At 38.1% G+C, this 22442-nt stretch overlaps 1 protein-coding gene across 3 annotated transcripts in view; it reads right to left on the bottom strand.

The window, feature by feature from the left end:
- Positions 1-21598, bottom strand: part of MED13 (mediator complex subunit 13) — a 58942-nt gene extending 37344 nt beyond the window's left edge. For all 3 annotated transcript variants that reach the window (XM_009278223.2, XM_009278224.2, XM_009278225.2), the window contains exons 1-3: positions 21270-21598; positions 19088-19322; positions 9060-9228 (exon numbers count right to left, since the gene is read on the bottom strand). In XM_009278223.2, the coding sequence (XP_009276498.1) occupies positions 9060-9228; positions 19088-19322; positions 21270-21335 (470 nt within the window). In that variant the 5' untranslated portion in view covers positions 21336-21598. The remainder of the gene's footprint in view (positions 1-9059; positions 9229-19087; positions 19323-21269) is intronic.
- Between the last annotated feature and the right edge of the window lie 844 nt (positions 21599-22442).

The raw sequence follows: 22442 nt of genomic DNA, 5'->3' as shown, positions 1-22442 counted from the left end.
TTTTTTTCTTTTAAATAATTACCATCTCATATTTTCCCAGATTGTCTTTGTAAATTACTTCTGAGTTGAACCAAGAATGGCTTATCAAGTCAAAGCACTGCTTAACCCTACCAAGATATTTACCGTATCCTTATAAACTATATACTTTCTACTGCCATTTTTTCCTAGATGAGAAAAATGAGCATTGCAAAGCAAAATTACTGTCCCAGAACTAATGGCTGTCACAATTAGGATTCTACCATTTCCCTCTCAATGGGGTAGAACACACCTTGTTTAGGAGCACAAACATATCAGCTACAGTTTTAAGTCTGTAACTAATATGCATCATTATTTCAAACTGTTCTAAAATGTTTGCCAAAAATTGGTACATACTGGCCAGCACCCAGCATCCTTCGGGACATTTTGACCAAGAATCAATATATCATGACTGGCTGACAACAATTATCAGCAGCAGCAATAGAGCTGAGCGTTCCCAACAGATGCATCATAGCTGCCCAAATAGAAGTATCTCCAAATAGTTATTCTTTGCTACAGACTATTTCGGTATGCCACTTAAATAAATTTAAAGTATCAAAGAAGTTCCTTTTTAAAAGGTGACAGCAGCCTTCTATAGTAAATTCTTGGGCTGGAGAACAGAGTCTTACAATTAAATAGGTTATTTTGGAAGTAAAAGTTTAAATAGAAAAAATATTTTAAGGACACACACACACACACCATGAAGCCCCAAGACCCCTCATATTCAGTTATTTGTTTGGTTTTTTCTTTTTCTTTTAACCAGGTTGAGAGACAACACTATAGCAACCAGCATAGGATAGAAAACAAAACATAACTGCCACAGAATAAGTCTCGAGGAATTACATACCTGACCACATGCTCAACATGCACTACATCGTCCTCTATTCTACGACAGATTACACTACACGCTTTGTTCTTTGTCAGGCAACCCTCTAGGGCTTTTCATCATGGAGAAGAAAGAGTGAAGCTGCCAAGCCACTTGAGGCTTTCTGGGCTAACAGAAGAAGAGCAGAAGCAACTCCCTCAAGACAACCCATCTACCACCTTTTCTTTGTAAGTGCTTCTTCAGAATAGTTCTGTGTGACTATATACATCTTCCAGGTATAGCCATAACACTGCAGTGCACTAATGAAGGGAAGCTTTCGATGCAGCCACCTTCACACCTATACTGCTTCAACAGCCAATCTTTTTAAACATGTCATCTTCAATTTCCACTCACCATCCATAATCCTGAATTACAAAACACCACAATCTTAATTCAGACTAGAAAGGAGCAGGAAATTAAGTATGCGTTTGCTGTAATAAGCAAAATATGAAATAAGTAAAATACTAAAATCAGATTGTTGTATTAACACAGCACCAAAAATAATTGCCAGGAAAAACATTTGAGTTTTCTTGATTTAAGAAATGAAAGGGAAAGGAAAAAAAAAAACCCACAAGGCAAGTACGCAAATTGTTTCAATTATTAAATACTTCAGGAGCTTTCTTTGGTTTTGTTTTAGTTATTTCTGAGGGGTTGTTTTGCTTTTTAAGCGCTGGGGGCTTAGGGAAAAATAGAGGGTAAGAGAAATTAGTTCCTAGTTCTCTAGGAAGAACATGCTATCATACATACTCATTACATTGCAGTACTACTTTTTATAGTAAGAGTTTGAATCATCATTAATCAATTCACAAACATGCCCTTCTTGCCCTTGGCTACAAGCTGCCCTATAACATCGGAGCTTGTATCAGCCCCATCACAAGGTCTGCACTTCAGGCAGACACAGCGGCATTAATATCCTTAATGTGAAAGCGCAAAGAAATCTAAACAAATGCGCATCTACATATTCTAGCAAGTTACATATTCTGTATCTTAACATGAAGTAATAAGATCTCAAAATACAGATGCTTCTCTAACTACTGACAAAGAGATGGAACAGCAGACATTTTTCTAAGCATCTCTGAGTAACTCCCTATGGTCATGAAGGTAAATATAGCAGAAAGCTGATTTTGATGATAACACAAAGCAAAAAACATAGCTAATAGCAAAGTAGAAAAAAAACTTCCAGTTCAAAGCACATCATTAATGACTACTGTCAAAAGGCTCTCCAAAATATTTTTCACACAGCTGAGGATGTTTTGACTTTAGTTAGACCTGTGAGTTAAAAATATTTATTTATTCCATAACCAAGTTACATGCACTAAAACAAATACAAATGTAGCAAGTGACCTGTATTCCAGAATAAGTCATATTCACCTTAAAGACTTCCACATTTTTAAATTAACTTCATTATTAATGAGCTTAGCTTCATCCCAATAAAAACAACGTTGAAACAAAAAACTATTTTATTTTTGTACACTACTAAAACTATAGCATGACATCTTACAAAGAAGCAAACCTGATTTTTTCAGAATGCAGCTAGAAGTTTATATATACACACACAGAAAAGTATATATTCTCCCGATACAACTATAAGCAATACTACAAAAAGTGGTTGCTCATGTTCCTGTATTTCAAAACTTAAATGAGACTAATAAACCTGTCGTCTTATATTTTAGCATCCTTTAATTATTGAGGATGCAAATCTCAATTATCTGAACTTGAGCTTTCACAATGAAATATACGTGTGCTATAAAGAATAAGAATCCAGAATGTATTTGGAAAATGGATAACAGCTAGACATTACTCAATTTCAAAGGCAGTGTAACAGCTTTCAATGTATTGCTCTTTCCCATTCCGAAACATTTACAAACATCTTGTTAAGCCAGATTTTTTCAAAGTTCAAAATTGAAATGCATTATAAAATTCACATTTAACAAAATGTGAAGTATCTGTACAGTTTTTGTACTACCTTATTGTTCAGTGAACAAAAAGAGTGTAGATTTATTGTTGACAGCTAAAAACCAAGAGCCGTATCATTTTTTCATTTTTCCTGATGAACCAACTACCACTGTAACTTAAGCTAAATAAGAGAAAACTGCTTTGTGATGTAAAGTGCTAAATTTGTCTGCTTGTAGTCTCTGTAGCAACCCAATATTCCAAAGAGACAATCATGTGATCAATGCTCTCAGCTCCTGCTGTTTATCCTGCACTGTCCTACTTACAGCAGCTCTCAATTCCAGCTGTCTACAGTAAAAGGAAAAACATCACCTGCTCTCCTGCTGGTACCTGATGCCAGAACAACCTTATTAGAACTGTTGTAAAAAAATGTTAACATTGTTGGATTTAAAGATTAACACAGGGAGGAAAATTTACACTGCAAAAAAGAGTTGAGCAGACTTAACAGAAAATATTCCAACAGTATCAAGGAAGAGCCACGTAGTTTCAGCTATTAAGGTTTCAAATTAAATATATAGAAATAAACACAAAACCTGTGGCTAAATGTTGTTCTTGTATAGTTAACTCTCTCAAGTATGAAGAAATTTTTGAGGTTTAGCACCCAGAAATCTCCTCATTCTGTTCCTTAATAATAATTCCCAGCATCATTCTAGAGGGATCAAGAAGCAAACTACTCCGTTCCTACTGAAAGAGGACCCCATGGGAAACAGGAAAAAGGTAGCCAAACAGGGGGATAAGGCAGAAATGTGGGCTCAGGAACGAAAGCATAGCATTCCCTTTGTCTTAAGGGCAGTGAAAACCAAACAGACAATAGCTGGTCTCTTTTGGAGTAACTTTATCAATATAAACATTTCTGAAGTAGGCAGCAAGACCATTCCCACGGCCCAATTGAAAAAAATAACACACACACACCCCCCACTGCAGCCATGGCCACTCAAGACTGCAGATCTGCCAACACACTGGCAAACTCAGGAATCGCATCCATCGTGTCTAGTTTTACCTCTTCCTCCCGGCAAGATTAGGTAGAGAGAAAAAAAATACATATGTTCAGAACTATGATAAGCACACCTTCAAATCAAGATAACTACATGTACAAAGGCTTATAACAAAACCAAATTTATATCTAGAATATTTTTCAGCAGTCATTTCCCATGAAGTCGTATACTTATTTACATCAGGTAGATAAATTTCCATGAAAAAATAAAAGAATGGTGGGCTGGCATTATAAAATCCTGCACCCAGACTAACATTAAACAGCATTACCTGTGAAACCTGTGCAGCAGGTTTCATTTTGTAAGCTATGATAAGCTTATCACTTATGATTTTCCAAGTGGGTTTTTGTTTTTGGGGTGGTTTTTTTGTTTGGTTTGGGTGTGTGGTGGGGTTTTTTGTGATTTGTTTTTTAGGCGAACTCAGACACAAGTTCTGGTTTGCCACCCACTGCAATTGGTTATACTATTTCCTATTTACAAGGGAGGGGGAAGCAACCATACAAGTAATATAGTAGCTTTTAGTATTCTAGATTTTCAGTTGTCTATCAGATCCTCCCACAAAATCAGAATTACTCAATTATTTGCTTACTGGTATTTCAATTGCGTTAAAGTTCAGCAAGTTGCACTTATTACCATAACTTCAGGAGATATCCTCCACGTTAAGCACTTCATATTTTTGTTTCATAAGGAGTGTCAGATTTAATCTTCATTAAGGAATTGTATCTAAAATAGCATTTAATCTGACAAGTTTCCTAATCATATTATTTCCAGGTATACACTACTATTTTAGCATCCAGCTGGCAAGAGGAAAAGTCTCATCCAAAGGCTGTTATTTGAGCAGTCTAACCAGAAGAGGTAGACAGACAATCGGATGCGGCAGATCACAGTCTCCATCTCATACATTTATAGGGCAGATTTTTGAATAAAGCATGCACAGCCATATTTCTGAATGTGGCAAAAACAACACAGTAGGTTGGAAAGGAGAAAAAGAGACATTCCTATTTGTCAAACTTTGTAACTTAATATGCAGTCATTTAAACCACATTATTGAGCTTCTGTAATCTACCTTGCTTTAAGTGACTGAAAAAAGATTGTGACAAATACTGAGGCAATGATTCCTCTTTTCCTGTTTGGTTACAACTAAGACCACTAGCAAAACCTTCCCTTTAGCCTTTTATTCTACTATTGTTCTCCTGCTGACCCCCATCACCCATTACTGAAACTGAAAATCACCTACTTACAAGTGAGCAACAACAAAAAATCCACCACACGCTTTAGGGAGTTAGCTACTCCATTCCTGCCCTATCTATAAACAGAAATGGAACTAGCATACTTGAAAACCTCAGACAGTTTCCTCAGGCATGGTAATCGTGACTTGTTCTAACAGATCAAATTTCACCAAATACATGACTGTCTCACTTTTCTCAATGCTAGTTTTAGACTGGGGAGAAGCAGGGGGAGGGAAGGAAGAGCAGATCCTGGTTATTACCTTGCAGCCTTGTCAACATGCAGCATGTGACTGCACAATGCAAACATCTGAGGTTTTTACTTTTTCCATAGCAAAATTTTTCAAGAGATATTAAACAATAATATGAGGTTAGTTTAATAAGTGTGTTTGTTTTAGGAGTCAGATCATTAAACATAATTAAACAGTGAACACTTAAAACCATCTAATTCTTATTTCCTTGGTCATCTATTCACATGCCACAGTGGCATCAGTTTATGAACATTAAGGACTGTCCTCTTAAAATTAAAACGTATGCAACGCAATGATGAAATAGACTTTTTTTTTTTAAATATAACCTTATACAAGGAGGAAAAATAACAGAGCAACAGACAGGAAGCCATGGCTGCCTAAGGATCTGTCATCACAGCCAAACACCTATTGGAAATCACAGCCTTACATCTGTTGCACTACCACGAACATACAAAAAGCACAACGCGACTGACTTCTATTGTTGGGAGACCAGATAACAAAGTCTCGCATATTCTGGAACCACATGCTTTCAAACAGAACTCGGAAAAAAAACAGATGGGATCAGCTTCAAATGAAAGAAATAGCTCTATCTGTGCATCCTTCAAAGAGAAAGTAAGTGAAAAAGTGGGACTAAAGTCCTGCACATTGCTCAGCCATAGCTCCAGAAAGCACATGTTAAGAAGTTACCTCCACCATCAAGAGCACTGACTACTCAGTCTCTAATCAAAATCTTTGAAACTAAAGATTGCCAGCAAGAACAACCAACCTTATCAAAATCTGTAGTTATAATACACAGAGAACAGGTCTATATAGTGGCCAGCCAAGCCCCAAAGTGCAGGGTAGTATAAACTATGATCTGAAGCAGACTGGTAGCAGACTTCATATCCTCAGTGTACTAAGTGCCTTTAAATTATACAGGCACATGAATTCTATCTCAGGGTTTCTGAATGTTAATGCAAAAAACAGTCCCAAAGAAAGCAAAGTATTCATAACAATATGGGATGGAAGTAGGCACTAAAGGTAACAGTAACAAGGTCTGAAATGAAGCAAGACAACACTCATGCAGGGATACCAGGGAGTGGGGCAAAACCTTCCTATTTTGGGGTACACACAGTTTCTTCCTGTACTTCTTTCACTATTCAATGTTTTCTAAGAAGGAAAGGATGAATAAAAGTATACCAACGCCATCACAGGTAACTTTTTTCTTCCTTAAGAAGGAAATATACATTTAATCAACACAAGGAGTATAGAGAAGTAATTACAGCCTACCTGAACAGGAAGGCTTTATTCCCTATGACAGATGCAATACCTGCCACATTCATCTGTGGCCACTTCTACATAGGAGAAGCACTACTTTTTGGGGCAATATATATATTTCTAACAGAGGAAGAAACAGAGAGTCTTCTGAAAAAGACTCTATTCTTCCTACATCAAGAAGCTAGTATGACATGCTTTTGAGATTAGCATTATGAATATTACTATTCCTATTACTTGAAAGATGGTAAAAATGCTGAAAAGACAAAAATATAGCTTCAAAACTGTTCTGATTCTGAAGCTATGTGCATCCATAATCATGAAGAGAAGAATGGCTTTGGGGAGGGGTTGGTGGTGGTTTCTTCTGGTTTTTAATTAAGTCAGCCACACCTACAAAAAAAGATAAACTTAGTATAGGTCTTGATGACTAAATGGATCCCGAGGAAGGAAAAATATGCAAAAGTTGCCTAGAACTAACAAAACCTAAACCTTAATACCAGTTGTCTGGTAAGAAACATATTAGCACCCTGAGTGCAACATTCAGAGCATTTTCTAGACAGGCTGCAAGTCCTTCTATGTTGAGTTAGGGCCTCATGCTTTGCCACAGTGTCATGCTTAACATTTGATAAGAGAGAAATGTCCCTTTTGACTAGAAGAGTATTCCAATTTATACAAGAGACCAAAATCCACTCAAGCCATTCCACTCGACATTTCCTCCTCAGTCACAGAGCGACACACCTTCTAGCTACAGAGATGGTACCACAAAGCACCTATTTCAACCATTTGGGTTTCTCCCACAGGAAGTTGCTGGGAGCAGCAGAGGCCTGAACTGATACCTCTGAGCAGCTTAACGTTCCAGAGAGTATAGATTATCCAAATTATAGATATTCCTAGAAGGGATGAGCCAAATATGCCAAGAGTATGCACATCTGTTAACCATTCCCCTCACTTCATTTCATAAAAGCCAGTACTCAGAATATCACATGGTATTGAGCTATCTGGCATGAAACATTGAGATTTCTCTACAAAGAAATTATTTTACACAGATCTGTGTAAATCTTTCTACATATTTTTCTAGTAGTTCTGGACTAATTATGATGAAGTTGTTGTGTGGGTAAGCACACAATTCCTTGAGTTATTTTCATCAAGCATGCTGACCTTCTAACCTTCTCAAAAAAAGAATCACTCTCCAAATTAAACAAACGCTGCTATTTTATTTTAAAAGCTTTCATCAGCTTTCCCAGCTGCTGTAGAGAGCTTTATAGAATTACTGCAAGAGATGCCATGACATAACTAATGCCAGTTTCAAATGGCAATTTGGAAAACCAGTTCCTCAAATGAGGAAAGCCCAGACTATGCCAAGACAATATTGGCCTAAATAGTTAAAAATAAACTCTTTACTATTGATTTATAGCAACAACACACAGAAGAAATGGATGGACAAGGACACCCCAGAGAGGAAACATTTGCCTTGACCAGGGTGGAGAAAGAGATGCCTAGAACTAAAGGACAAGTTTATACATAAATTAAAAGCAGCAGTTCACAACTACTAATAGAAACACACACAAACATGTGCTTCTGCTTCTTTTGCTCCAAAACAGCTCTAATTTTCTTTCAAGTTTAAATTTATTGCAGAAGATGCCAACAATGGCCAACTCCACTCCCAAAAAGCAAAGCCACTGATCTCAAAATTTCCTGCATGCAAGATTTAACACATACATATATACACACACAAAAAAAAAACCCACACAAAAAACCCCATGGTCTAAGCTTTAAATTACTTTGGATTTTAAAAGCTGATTTGGGAACAGCGATTAAACTTGTTCCAGCTAACCTAGTTTTTATTCATTTCATTATTTATTGCTAGGCAACATAGACCGTGTCAAACCACGTTAGAACCATGAGAAGAAGTCCTTCCAATTTAGATCAAAAATTCTCCTCTCACCCTCCTCCCCCTCCATGTGGAGGCCACATGTATTCTTTTAACACCAGTGTTCCCAGACACAACCTTCTTTCTGACCACGAGCTGACATTTCAAACTCTCTTCTCCACATGTCCCATAAGATGTAATTTATCCAAACTTCATGTGGTGCCTGTAAATAGCTCTCTAGATCCCGCTTGCTCAAAGAATGAGTCTTTGTTAGTATTTACAATCAGAATTAGTCCCAGTCACTACACTGGCAAGTCCAGAGCAGGTCTCTCTTCACATGGGTATCTTTTTCTTCTTTTCTAGAAGATTCTAGCTTCTTTTCCAACATCCCTATTATCCGTGGTCTGTATATGAGTACCAGTACAGAATAGACTGTCTACTACCTTTGGTATTACTTCCTTTTGTCATAAGGAAGTTTTGAAGAACTCCAAAAAGGCAGAAAAACAACAAAGAGCAGAGATCCAGGTTCCCAAATAAACCATAAACAGCGTGCTCCTAATTAAATGTTTCATTTAGCATGAAGCTTAAATAAACCCTACAACTTCTTTAATAAAGCAAAATAAAACATCCTACCTTTTGTTTATAGGTTTTTCATCTTTCTCATAAGGCTTCACAAACCATTTCCCAATGCGTACAAAATTCCGATTCATTAGACACCTCTCCAACAGGTTGTGAACTGCTTTGAAAAGTAGAGTGCGACATTCGTAAGAAAGTCCATTCTCCCAAACACCATCTTCCTCTTCTGTAAGGTAAAGGGGAAAATTAAATTAGCATTGAATTCCATCCTATTATTTCATGCACATATCACAACATCCTTTTCTTTTCCACAAGCTTTTAAGACATTCACAGCATAACACGCAACCAAAAAAGTCTGTAACATTCAGATAATAAATAACTCTACTCACTTTATAACAGTATAACTGCTAAAAGTAATCAGCTATAAAAATATCTCGTCTCCCACAAGAAAAAAAGGTTCAACAGCTACTTGTACACAAAAGGAAACAACTAGTGCTATTTCAGCCTGCGAGATCACTGTATACTGATCTGTCTGCAAGGTGGCTCATGTTTTGGGTAGTCCAAATTACTTATCCTCAGAGTTAGCTGACAATTATGCTTAAAAATAAATTGCCCAAAGCCAAACTTTTAATATATCGTAGTGTCTTTAGCTACCATTGACTGCAGAAAGCTGGGCACAAATGTCAGTGATCAACTAAACCTCAGTGTTCAACAATTTGCTAGAGGAAGGGAAAAAAAAAAAACCCAGATTCAGAAAACTGGTAAGAACAACCTGATTCTCCGCAGAAGACTCTCACAACTGCAACTTTTCTTTTTAATTCAAAATAAAAAAAGATATTTAAGCAGGCTAGTCCTGCTTTCTGATCTATACATAGAACAGAAGAGAAAAACAGCAAGCAGAAAGACAAAGCCCAGTTCCTACTGATAGGATTCTGAAGTGAAACCCTGAGATCTTATGTGCCCCACAAATCAAACACAGTCATGGAATCCAACTTACACAAGCCAAGTTGATTTGCCAAATCGGAAAGCAAGATCCATTACAAGAAGCTGTAATGTCTTCAACCACTGGCTCATAATCAGTGTTTGAACATAGTTTACGAGCCCTAGAAGTATATGCACTGGTCCAAAGAATTACAATGGCATTACAATTACATTACACAAGTAAAATGAGGGACATTTGAAAGTTCCTGTAGTATCTCTCAGTGTATATGTGGTATCATTCATTCCCAGCAACACACTAATATGGAGGATAAGATAAGAAAACTCGAGATCTTGTCCTTAAATTACTGGCAATCAGGTCTTATCTTTATGCCTACAATTCCTTGTATATCGTGTTTCATATATATCCCTAAGGATCTGCTACTAGTCTCCTTGGACTAACCTGGCATAGTTATTCTTATAATGCCATTGCTTTTACACTCCAGGTAGCAGCAGAGACTAGAAGATTGTCTGACATAGATAAGGAGACATATTTTTACTTCAGTCTCTGGATAGTCATGGAATAATTTAGGTTGAAAGGGACCTGTGGAGGTCACCCGCTCCAACCCCCACGCAGAGTTCAAAGTTAGAACGGGTTGCTCATATCTCACATTCATTGCCCCTCATACCTTCTCTGCACACCTCCAAGAAGCGAGGCTTGGGTTCAGGTTTAGTTCCGTACAACAGGTCTTACAATAGCAACCTGTCTGTTCACCTCTCCTTCACAGAGGATTTTGGTTCAAATAGCTTTCCACTGGTTTGCTCAATGGTCAGAAAACTTCAGTAATACAGCCAAGTCCTTGCATTTTAAATCCCCCTTTGAAATAAGCCCCTCCACCTTTATCTGGAAGCCACTTACAAGCTTAAAAGGTTGCAATAGTATTAACTAAAGTCTCAATATCCTTAAATTAGAGATCATGTAGAAAACCAGACACCTAAGAGTTTTATTTAGGAAAAAAACTCTTATAGATTATTACAATAAACAATCTTCAGGAAAAAGATGAAAGACAAGAATTTCAAGATACTATTACAACCAGAAGGTGGTGGCCATATTTGTATATTGCTAGATTCCACACAAATGGAAGTACATTTCCACTCAAGATCAGTATTGTTAGTTAAAGAAAATTACTCCCAGTTTCCTTCTCTGAGAGACAGAAGAAGAGTAAACAGACCTGTCCCATAATTTATAAATTAAGAGGTGCACACCATTACAGATGAATCATTACATGAAATAATTTTCTGGTAAAAACAAGGAAAAGCAAGGAACAGCATTTCCTAAGTAAGAGACCTCAGGATGAGTTTCCCACTCCATCACCCTGTTCCAGTTTTGAAGTTCAGCAAAAACTTGTTTTTAAAAAACCGTAAAGCTAAAAGATAATACAGTAACTCACTAAAGAAACATCATATAAGAAGCCTGTAACAAAAAGCAACAAAAGTCCAAAGTCAAAGGGTATAAAATGTTTGTGCCAAGAGGACACATTTTTCCCCAGCTCAGAGATTTGTAGACATACACAAATGAGCAGCTCTATCCTACAGGCAGCTTTGCTGTTCAGCGCATACTGCTCAACTGGTGGCAAACAAGCAGCTCAGCAGAGCAAACATTAACTACAAAGCTTAATGATATTGGACTTTTAACTGCACAATAAACTCCACACCATTTCAAAGGTTAAATAGTTGGTTTCTATATGGCTCTCATAATTTAAAAAAAATCATTCTAAGAACATCCCCTGCATCAATTACCTATTATAAGAGGAAAGAGAAAGAGCTATTTCCAGCTTTTATGCCTAATTTTGTTTTGACGTATTAGTGTATCAATGAGAAGAAAGACGCCGAAATCATACAGATACTGAAGTGTAATTCAAAGCTTGTATTTTGAGAGGTTTCAATTTTCTGAAGACACTACAAAGTGCTAGGTATTTCATTTAACGTTAATAGTTGTGCTGACAACCAAGTTATGAACAAAAGTTTACATGCAAGAACTTGCCACAAGATTGTAATTCTTAAGAGCTCTCCTAGCTGTCTTAGTTTATTGCTGAAACAGAGAGCTCTTAGATGAGCATATTATGTGGGGAAAGTGTAAGGCATTAGATGGAAATTACAATTAAAACTCTAATATTTAAAAAGACAGCATGCTGTAAGCATGCCTACTGATCAGGAAGAACGTCTGGTACCCAAAATAAGACCACCTGTTCAAACTGAAGTGCATCTTGCTATAGAAAGGGAATATTAAATAAGATGACAGTTAAAGATACCCTCATTTCAGAACATTATTCAAATTCATGCAAAAAAAATAGCAGTAAGTGTTCTGTGTCTTTTTGAAGTCTATTTAGTCATTCCCCCCTCCCCCTTTTTTAGAGTGGCGGATGGAAGGAGAGAAATATGACATCTGCTCACATCTCCCAGCTATTTTTCTTCTTCATTCAAATTGTTGTTTCTCAACATGAGAAAAAGCCTCCTACTTAACAGAAATTGTACAAAGTAAACCATTTTTAAAAAGAGAGGGAGAAGAAGAGGCACTTTTGGTTTCTAATCTTTCTTAAACACAGTAACTTCAAATGTTCAATCTGATAGTGATAATAAACCAAAATAAGTTGCTGATTCATTTTAAGAAGGTGTTAAGCCACAATTTCACTTCAGACGAGTGTTATCCACAAAAGTGCTCTGGCAACCTGAAGGTTACAAGTGTTTTGGGTTTGATTAGTCCTCTTAGCTGTCCAAACCACTCAAACCCTCTGTGACATATTTTTATGTCAGTCCATTAAACAAACGTATATATATCATCGCACAATAACTAATTTTGTTCCCTCCCTCTTTACACCCCATATTAAGCAGAGAGTTTCCCTTAAATGAGGCTAAAAATTATCATGAAATGAAGGATTACAGGAAAAAGCAATTTTCATACTACATGTAAATAACAAACTTTTCTCAGTCAACAATTCCTTGAAACTACCACCATCCAATTTTAATTAAACAGTTGTAGGAGCCTTTCGCTTTCAGTACTTTTATATTCTACCTTACATTCTTCATACAGTTCACCGGAAACAGTAAAGTTCATTTTTACTATTAAATTATTGTTATAAGTTATTAAATTTATTAATCAAAGATTGCTAACAAATACACAGATCCCTGCTTAATGTTATGTTTTTTGCAAGAATACCAATTTTGAATTTCTTTTGTTATACTGCAACAGATAAATATACAGTATTAAAAATGACATTTTCAAGAACACTTTTAAAGAATGTGGACTTTCCCCCTTCTTCCTTTTAACATATAACTGGCCACATCAGCAAAACACCAGTAAGCATCAACTCTTGAAAAGGCTGAATATGTTTACCATACCACTAAAAATATCTTCCTAATGCTCAATGAACCTCTAAAATAAACTATGCGAAGAACCAAGCCACAGTCAAGCCCCTACTTTGGACTACAATTCCCCCTCCCCCAATTACTTCAATTACACAGAGGAAAAATCCATTCCTTAGTATCATGACTGAGATGCGTCTTTCAGAAGTATTACTTACCTTCATAGGCTTCCTTTCTGTCATGATTTGACAGCATGCCAGTTACAGAAATAGACTGATGCAAAACTGATTTATACAATCAAACTCCCTATATAAGCTTCAGGTTACAAGGAAAGTATAATAAGCAAAGTAGCGTGAAATTGCTGCTGTATGCAGTATTGTAATAATATGACAGAAACACTTCAAGTAAAGTTTTCTGTTTAAAAAACAGATTTTTATATTCAAATACTTTAAGATTAAATAAAATTGCTCCAAGCAAGAATTAACCTACTGAAAAATAATTTGGAGGGCCTATATCCCCTATGAAATAAATGAGAAGCAACAGATTTTGTGTGAAAAAAGGGACTGACTACAAACTCAAAAATACCAACTTAAACTCAAGTTGCCTTACTTGGATTCTTGTTTCTAGTAGAATGTACCTGTTATCTACAGGTTATCTACATTCACTGAAAAGAGCCTAGATATAACACTCTAGATACCCAAACTAGTTGGAAAATTCCATCAACTGAGAAGCTAGCCAAACATGACCTACTGTCTAAAATACCACACTCAAAATATTCAGCACCAATACAAGTCAGTTTTTGTAGTGCTAGCCCTTTACCAGCATCACATATGTAGGTTTTATGTTTTCGCTACCCAGCAGAATGTTTTTCTAAATCTTAAAAATTTAAAACTATGACCTTTTTGTAAGTGTGTAGCTATGCCTGCTTATAAGGGTAACAAGGTAACAGCTGTCCTTCACTATTTGTTGGGTCTAAGGTTGGCTGGTCTGGTCTGCATGACCACAAGAAAAGAAAAGCTGAAAAACTTTCTAGCCAAATGTTCCAATATCCTCCTCCACACCATCTTGGAGTAATTCAATACGCAGATATATTTTACTTATATTGTTAAATCTTACCCTTAGTGCCCATGGAGTCATTCCTCTTATTTATACAGGTATATGATGCATGTGACATTGTATGTACAATCAACGTAATATGATGCAAAATCCTCATTTACTGTGACAAAGCATTTTTCACCTTACTCCACAGATATTTCACATGCATGTTGGTCAGGAGAAAAAAGGAAAAAAGTTAAACATCATCTTTGACCTGGTACTCACACCAGGTCACAGAAGTTTTACAAAGACTGCTTCAGTAGTTTTTGCATAATGCTTATCAGCAGTTTTGCTTAAGTGGACATATCTCTAACATGAAGGACTGAAGAAACGCTAAAGCACCAACGCACCACGCGGCAAGGAACATTCGTAACGCCTTCTTATTACATACACAGGAACATACGTATCCACCACAGACAAGTTACTTAAGCTCACTGTACTGACATTAGGTGCAAAATTTTTAAGAAAGAATCTTTTTATTTTTGTAGGAGTTAAATGGTCTTAGGAAGCAAATGTTATTAAAAAAAAAAATGCAAGCCACTAGCTGAACTATTTTCAAAGCTCACTTTGCCAACTACTTGCAACTGGCAGGCTTTTTTGCAGAACCCTCGGTATGATAACTGGCTCATACTCTGGTTTCCATTGTATTAAAAGTAATGAGACACTCAGTGCTGACATCAGCACAAACCACCCAATTCACGGATTTGTTTGGAGACAAGGATTTGATCTATAATGCACATACACTGAGAACTACACAACACATAGAAGTCTTTGCTGCCATGACTGTTGCTGTTTTACATTATCAACAGACAAGCGTCAGTATACAGACCTTTCTCCTTTTTCTTTAAAGCTCTCCTACAAGCCCAGCAAGGAGCCAAGACGAGCATTACTTTTATACATTCATCCCTTGCAGAAGCATGAGGAAGACTGTTCAGCAAACAAAAACTGATTAACTTGATATATGACAGGTACAAGGAAAACTCTTTAGAGTAAATTAACAAGATTTAATAGACACCAGAACAAAAAAGATGCATCTTATAGCTTACAATTTAAAAGATGCAATTTGAAGGTCAAAGGCATATAGAAGCCTTCCCCTATCCAAGCATTAATCAAATTGTAACCATTTTCTTGGGACTATGTCTTGTACGTAATTCATACCCAACTGTCCTCAGGTTTGAAACCATCTACTGCCAATTTAAAAAAATCCAAGTGTAGTGGTAACCACTTTAAAACAAGAAAGAACCTATCTGATAAAATAACTGCTGATCAGACCAGCGAGAGACCATTGCCTTCAGAAATTTGAAGGGTTGTCCTACTTTAAGGTTGGAGTTGCAGGAATTACTATAATCAAGACTCACTGTCACAACAAATACATAACTTTTGAGGTTGTTAGAGGATAAAATAACATTTCACTAACTTCTGCCTGCCTCTAGCTATGTTGGGGTAGAAACAGACTTACGTTTTTTTTGGTATTACATACAGTAAGTAGCTTCCTAGGGAAGGAAAAAAAAATGATTGAGTGAAGTCAATATTACTGATCAATCAGCATCTCTGAACAAGTCTCCTTTTGACATGCCCCCAGGCAACAACAAACCCTGACCATCAACAAGACAGTTATCCAAGGCTTGATATGAGAATTCAGATATAGCCAGTAGCAGGCATTCAAACATATCTCCAGGGCAAAGAATGAACTTCCAGAATGTACAGGCTGAAGAGACAGAGAGAGAGAAATTATTTTTTTAATCTGATATGCATAGATGTACACCCACAAACTGTACATTCCCTCTTGAAGTGATCTTGGGAAGGGACTCTGTAGGGGACAAAAGGATTCTTGAAGGCTGCCATATTTCAAATCCCCGAGGGTTGATAACCAAGCTGTGTTCCACACACTGAATGTCCATTGTTCATTGAAACTACAAATCATCAAAAAAGTCAAACACTCTCAAAATACCAACCTCTCCTTGACAGGCATAGTTTCATACCAAAGGAAGCCAAAATCAAAAGTTATTAACATTGCCCTGGCATACTTCTAACTACAGCTCATTCAAGGCCCACTTCCCCAAGAGAAGTCTGTCCATAGGCAATAAAGGACATGCTAGCAGCAACAGACTGCTCATAGCCCCTCTCTTCCTCCCTCGCCCCATTCTTCAGCACAATTCTGCCCCTACCGAGTAGAAAAGTTCTAAATGAGGCAGTACCTTAACCTTCAGCAGCAAACAATTTCCAATCAATTTTGCAAGTAACAAGCCTCTGCTAGGAAGTAATTTATCTTTCCCATTGAAAATGTAACAAGCAATCACTGGGAGAACAGGGCAATGTGAATTACTAGGAGAAATTGTCCAGCAATGAAAAAAATCCATTAGGTCTATGACAAAGGTCAGATAACATTGTTTGGCTTCAGCCATAATTCTTTCTTCTATGAGGTTCACATTAAGATTTTGTGTAACGGGAAAGAGAAAAAGTGCAGGTGCAGGCACTCCTCAGCCATCTCCTCCACAATCTAGCTGACTAATATCTTATCAACTTCTGGTCAGAAGAGCCAAGCAGACTAACACACTCTAAGAGTGTCCTTTAATTAAAAGGAGACAAAAACATGCCTGCAAAAACCAAGATGTCAGATACATCTACACAGAGACACAGGTAACAGTCTCATGAGTGATAAGCATTTATGTAGAAAAATATCTAACAGCAAGACGTGTACCATAGCTCTACTGACGCACAGACATCCACAGGTGACCTGAACAAAGAAAATACCCCAAACAATTGCAAAGACATGGCTGGGAGACTCTAATCCTCTACCCTCTCTCCCTTATACCCTAAGAGAGGTTAAGAGTTGATAAGCACCTAGGATGATACGTGCTTACCTACCTGTGCAAAAGTGTAATTCCATAAAAGCATAAATACACACCAAGCTAAAAGTTCAGCTACAAAACACCACTATTTTCAAAAGGTACCTCTACACTGTATCACTAGTAGATAGATTCAAGAGAGAACACAAAGAAAATTGCTAAAACAAATAATTTTGATGGCCAGGTAGTGCAGAAATGCACGCTCCAAATGGCTTAACTTTTATTCGATCTTCCACTCAAAAAATAATGTAACATATTTGTCTCAATTTAATCCAACCAGCCAACAGCATACAAAATTTACATAGATACTTTCACACAAGTGTCAGTCTCTGCTCAGGGCAGGCCCAGGCCAAAAATAGCATTTAGTCTAAGTTACATCTCAGTCATACAAAGGATGTTCCCTGCAGGTCAAGACTGAGGTTATTCATAGGGCAAAATAAGGAAGCCTTAAATGCACTAAAATATCAAGCAACCTACAATTATAAGTGCCATTTAAGATGCAAAGTTTCTAGGTCCAAGACAGACGGGAATACGACCAACATCCCAATCTTTGAAGTCAATTATTCAAAGAAATAAACACCATTTTAGCGCATCAATTGTTTTTCAGATCATATTATTTTTGTACGAAAGTTCCACAAGTTATTAACTTGTTTGAAGTCAACTTCCTCAGTGGCACTTCAAACTCGTATTTGTTCTTCAGCTATCCACAAACACACACAGCATTAACAATTTCTGGTTACCAGGTCACCAAACCTTGGTCTCATTTTACGCTTCAGTAATCTGAACACTGTACATTATTTGAAAGGAAATTGGAGTGATGTGACTTTGCTTTTTTCTAGAATTAGCATAGTCTCACCACTAGACTTACACAGATAGCTTAAAAACCTAACTTGGTCACCTTACTGATAAGCAACTGGAAAGGCATCTACTTTGGGAATTGAGATCAACAAGTCAACATTTCCAAAACAAGGTGTCAAATTTGAAGTACAACATCATTGAGAAATATAAATATTGTCAGTCTTTCAAAAGTCTAAGTTTGAAAGCAGGTACGGGTTCAGAGCACTGGGAAAGGGGGAGAGAGAAATCATAAAAATACAAGGTTTAGAGATTCTTGCATGAAAACAGCAAGCTGGTTTCAGATGCCTTCTTTTGGGGGCTTCTCGCCGATGATTTGACTTCCAATCAAAACAACTCCATACGGTTCAAGAGTTGCCCAGATCTCTACAATTCTTATTACATAATAAAATGGGGTTTACTATTTGATTTTGAAAGTTCTAATTGCCCAACAAAAGGGATCTTATCAAAACATATTTAAGACATCACTTCTGAATCACAGGCACAGCTTTAGGCACAGCTTTCTTGTGAAGAAGCTGCCAAAATTCATAGGCTTGGGGGGTTTTTTTTTTCCCCAAAGACAAGAGGGGGATTTTGAAAGTTCTAATTGCCCAACAAAAGGGATCTTATCAAAACATATTTAAGACATCACTTCTGAATCACAGGCACAGCTTTAGGCACAGCTTTCTTGTGAAGAAGCTGCCAAAATTCATAGGCTTGGGGGTTTTTTTTTTCCCCAAAAGAAACAAGTGGGGAGCAAAAACTTCTTTCTTGAAAATCTAGCAGTCCAAGACCACCTAAACACAGACGGTAGTTGTTTGATTACTGCGCTGATGTAATAATTTGGCTTTTCTGAGAGCTCTTTCCACTACCACCATAAACTCAAAGGTGTAGATTGTAGCAATAAATTTATCTTATCTATAGACAGCAGTTCATCTAGTACAGATTTTCTAAGGGCTGGCAGAAGATAGCCCTGAGTAACAGCATCCTTCCACTGACCAAAAGAAGGTTTTAATTTCCTCCTACCTGAGAGATCATGATGAATAAGGTCAGCAAAGTTGGGGTCATCACCCCACCAAAATATCCATAGCTCCCTGCGTCCAGGTCTCTGGTCTCGGCGCCAAACACTGAGTACATCCGCCTTCAAACAGCGACTGAAACTGCTCAAAATAGGGTCCTCTTCCGTGACGGGAAAGAGAATTGGGGCAGATGTTGGACCCTGCCATACATATCGCTTCCATTTAATCCCAGTTAGATCAGCCTAAGGGAAGGAAAAGAACAACTGTCAGACACTGGGGTAGGTACATCCCCAACAGAAACATCCTGCTATAACAAGATGATGGCACAGGAAGAGGTGGGTGGAAGGAAGAAAGGAAGGATTAATCCAACAAAATTTGACAGAAACCACACTTCTAAGTTTGGTGTATCTTAGAAGATAAACTGGAAATAATCAGGCACCCTGTTTTAAAATCTCCTTTAGTAACTGCAGTAAAGCAAGAGCTGTTCATTTTCACCGCAGCTTTAAGATTTCACAGAGAAAAGCCAGATTTGATTTAAAATAAAGTGAAAGATGGGTGAACAATGTAATTATTTGCAGACACCAACTGTCCAATCTACTAAACACTTGCCTTAGCAAAGAACGTCTTTCTTTTTGCTTACTTATGCATACCCTACCTTTTCAGTCCAAGATTGCTCTAAGGAAATAGGTAATATAGTAAATCTAATTCAAGCGTACATTCTTCCAGTCATCTACTATGGAAAATATCACAAGTTTCTCCATTGTAAAAAAATTCTCTGTATCTCACACAGGAAGCCTCTCAAGTACACTTATTTTACCAAGAGCTATCACACTTTTCACGTCTCGCACCACATTTAAGAATTTAAATCCTGGTTTTATCATTAAATTATATATCAGACTTGGATCCACATTGATTACGACCCACTAAATCCCCTTCTAGGCAAAAACTTGGCTTTATAAAGTAAGAGTTACTACTATATGTAATGGGAAATGGACAACTCCTGGATTATCTACAATGCAATACCATACCAAGTTTTAGCGCTAAGTTTTTTCACATGGGGACAGTCACCTTAAGGCACGTAGAGGAGGCATTGCCCCTGGGTTCTCTTCGAGAAGGGAGAACAAGGTAGGTTGGCATTTGCTAAGAGGTCACTAATTTTTTTTCTTCCCAATATGACAACACAAAAACCGATTACTGCAACACTTAAACCTAACATGGCAGCCTTCCTACCTTCAGGAGGAGAAGCAATTTAGAAGAAAGGTAGGGAGTTTTTAACAGTTGATACTTTAGAAAGACTTTAAGATTTAAAAATGCACTACTAATGTGGAGCTGCAGGCCTGATGCAGGCTGCAGACATGTTCAGGCTGTCCAGATTCCCCCTCCATCCAAAAAATATTAGTACCACAGCTTGGCACAGGTTTTTACTTATAACAATCTCTAGAATAATAAGTATCAGGCAGTCAGCTAAGATTAGCTAATTTGCATTAAAAGGAGGATGAAACAGCTCAGCACAGCCACCAAAAATTGCATCACAGTCCAGTTAAATCAAATTTACTTTGGGAGCTACCAAAATCAATAATTCGAACAATTTCCTACTTGGGTTTAAAAAGACAACAAAATGGTGCACAACAAAACATAAGATACCACCGCTTCACAGGGAACGCATCACCCAAAGCAGACCTCCAGAACAAAAACAAGCAGTAAGAGAGAGCACTTTAAAAGCAAGGAAGAAGGCAGGTTTCGGCTCAGATTCGTCTGGGATGTCACGAGTGGGGAGAGGAAAGAGAAAGTTCCCCGAGATGTGGGGCTGAAAGAAAAAGGAGCAGCAGTTCTCCTTACCTCCTGCGAGAAATACCACGTTCAGAAGCAGAGATAGGAAGATAGGGAGAAGGCAGGAAAAGTTGCAGGCGAGGAAAGCGAAGGAAAAGGCGAGTTGCAGGGAGGATACTATCCAGGAAGAAAGCGGAGGGAGGGGCAAGGCTAGACAGACAGCGATGGAGGGGGAACCAGAGGGGCATGGGAGAGTTGGCTGGCTCCAGGCAGGGCCTACTCTGAGGACTCATCCAACAGAAGCTATGCTAAAAATGGCTGCTTTGCTTCCACTACCCCTTCCTCCCCTCCCCCAAACCTCCTCTCTCTTTCACTCCATGTCTACCCTGCGTGTGTGTGTGCCGGTGGCCGACACTTACCAGGCAGAAGAGGTTGGAATGGCAATCCTCCAGGCTGGCCCCGTTCGGCACGAAGCAGGAACTCATCCTCACAGCCACAACCCACACGCCATTATCCCACAGCCTCCGACAAGAAAGAAAGAGACAGACAGAGAGAGAGAGAGAGAGAGAGAGACAGACACCGAGAGGGAAAGGGGGGAGGGGGGACTATGCACACGCACAAATAATAATACAATTAAATAAGGGATTTACATACGGACACACACGCACGCGAAATAGTGGCAGGATAAATAACCCAGGAGGAGAGTGGTATCGGAGAGGGGGGTAAAAAAATATATTAAAAAATTTAAAAAAAAAAAAAATATTACGAGAGAGTCGGAACGTTTTTTCTTCTTCTGGATATCAAACGGGGGGGGTAAAGCCACCGTGGAAGGGGAGAACAGAAAGAGGGAGGTGGTAAGTAATCCAACGACGGGAGATTAAGATCAAAATCCTCCCTGTTCCTCTTGTCTTCTCATTCGCGTAAGGAGGGGAGGGAGAGGAGGTAAGGTGAAGGGGTAATTGATCCAACAAGAGAATAAAAAATGGGGTAATTAATCCAGGGGGGCTAGGGGTAAAAATCAGTTGACATCCCTCCTTCCTCTCTTCTCAGATGCCAAGCAGAGAAGTAGGAAAAATAAATAATCCAGCAGGGGCAATTAATCCAGAAACCTCCCTCCTCTTCCTCCTGTTTCTTTAGTCATCAGATGAGAAAGGGGCAAATTGTGGAATGACTGGGAAGGATTGGCTGTGGGAGAGAGAAAAATCCAGGCTCGTCTCTCCGGAGTCCGAGGGCAACAGGGTGGGGGGGGTCAGATTCTTCTCCCCTGCTCCAAAAATACTCCAAATAAATTAAAATTTAAAATCATAAAAACAAACTTTAGGGGCCAGAAGCAAGGCGAGTCTGAAGAATTCGTAAAGGCAGGACAAGAAAAATTTCCTGGGGTGTACCCCAAAAAAACATCTGCGGGGGCAGGGGAGGGGAGAAGGTATTCCTTGAGCGAGAAAGGCCGCAAAAGTCTCCTTGGCAGCTCAGCGGGGGATTTCATTCCCCTGTGGAAACCCCCCCTCCCCAAAGAGGGATACTCTTCGCAGAGAGGGCGAAACCAAAATATCCTCCGTTGGGTAAAAATCCTTCCGTGGGGAAAGGAGGGA

The sequence above is a fragment of the Aptenodytes forsteri genome, unplaced genomic scaffold, assembly GCF_000699145.1.
Source record: "Aptenodytes forsteri isolate BGI_AS27 unplaced genomic scaffold, ASM69914v1 Scaffold66, whole genome shotgun sequence".
In the NCBI taxonomy this organism is placed as follows: domain Eukaryota; kingdom Metazoa; phylum Chordata; class Aves; order Sphenisciformes; family Spheniscidae; genus Aptenodytes; species Aptenodytes forsteri.
This window is presented reverse-complemented; position numbering and strand designations above follow the sequence as displayed.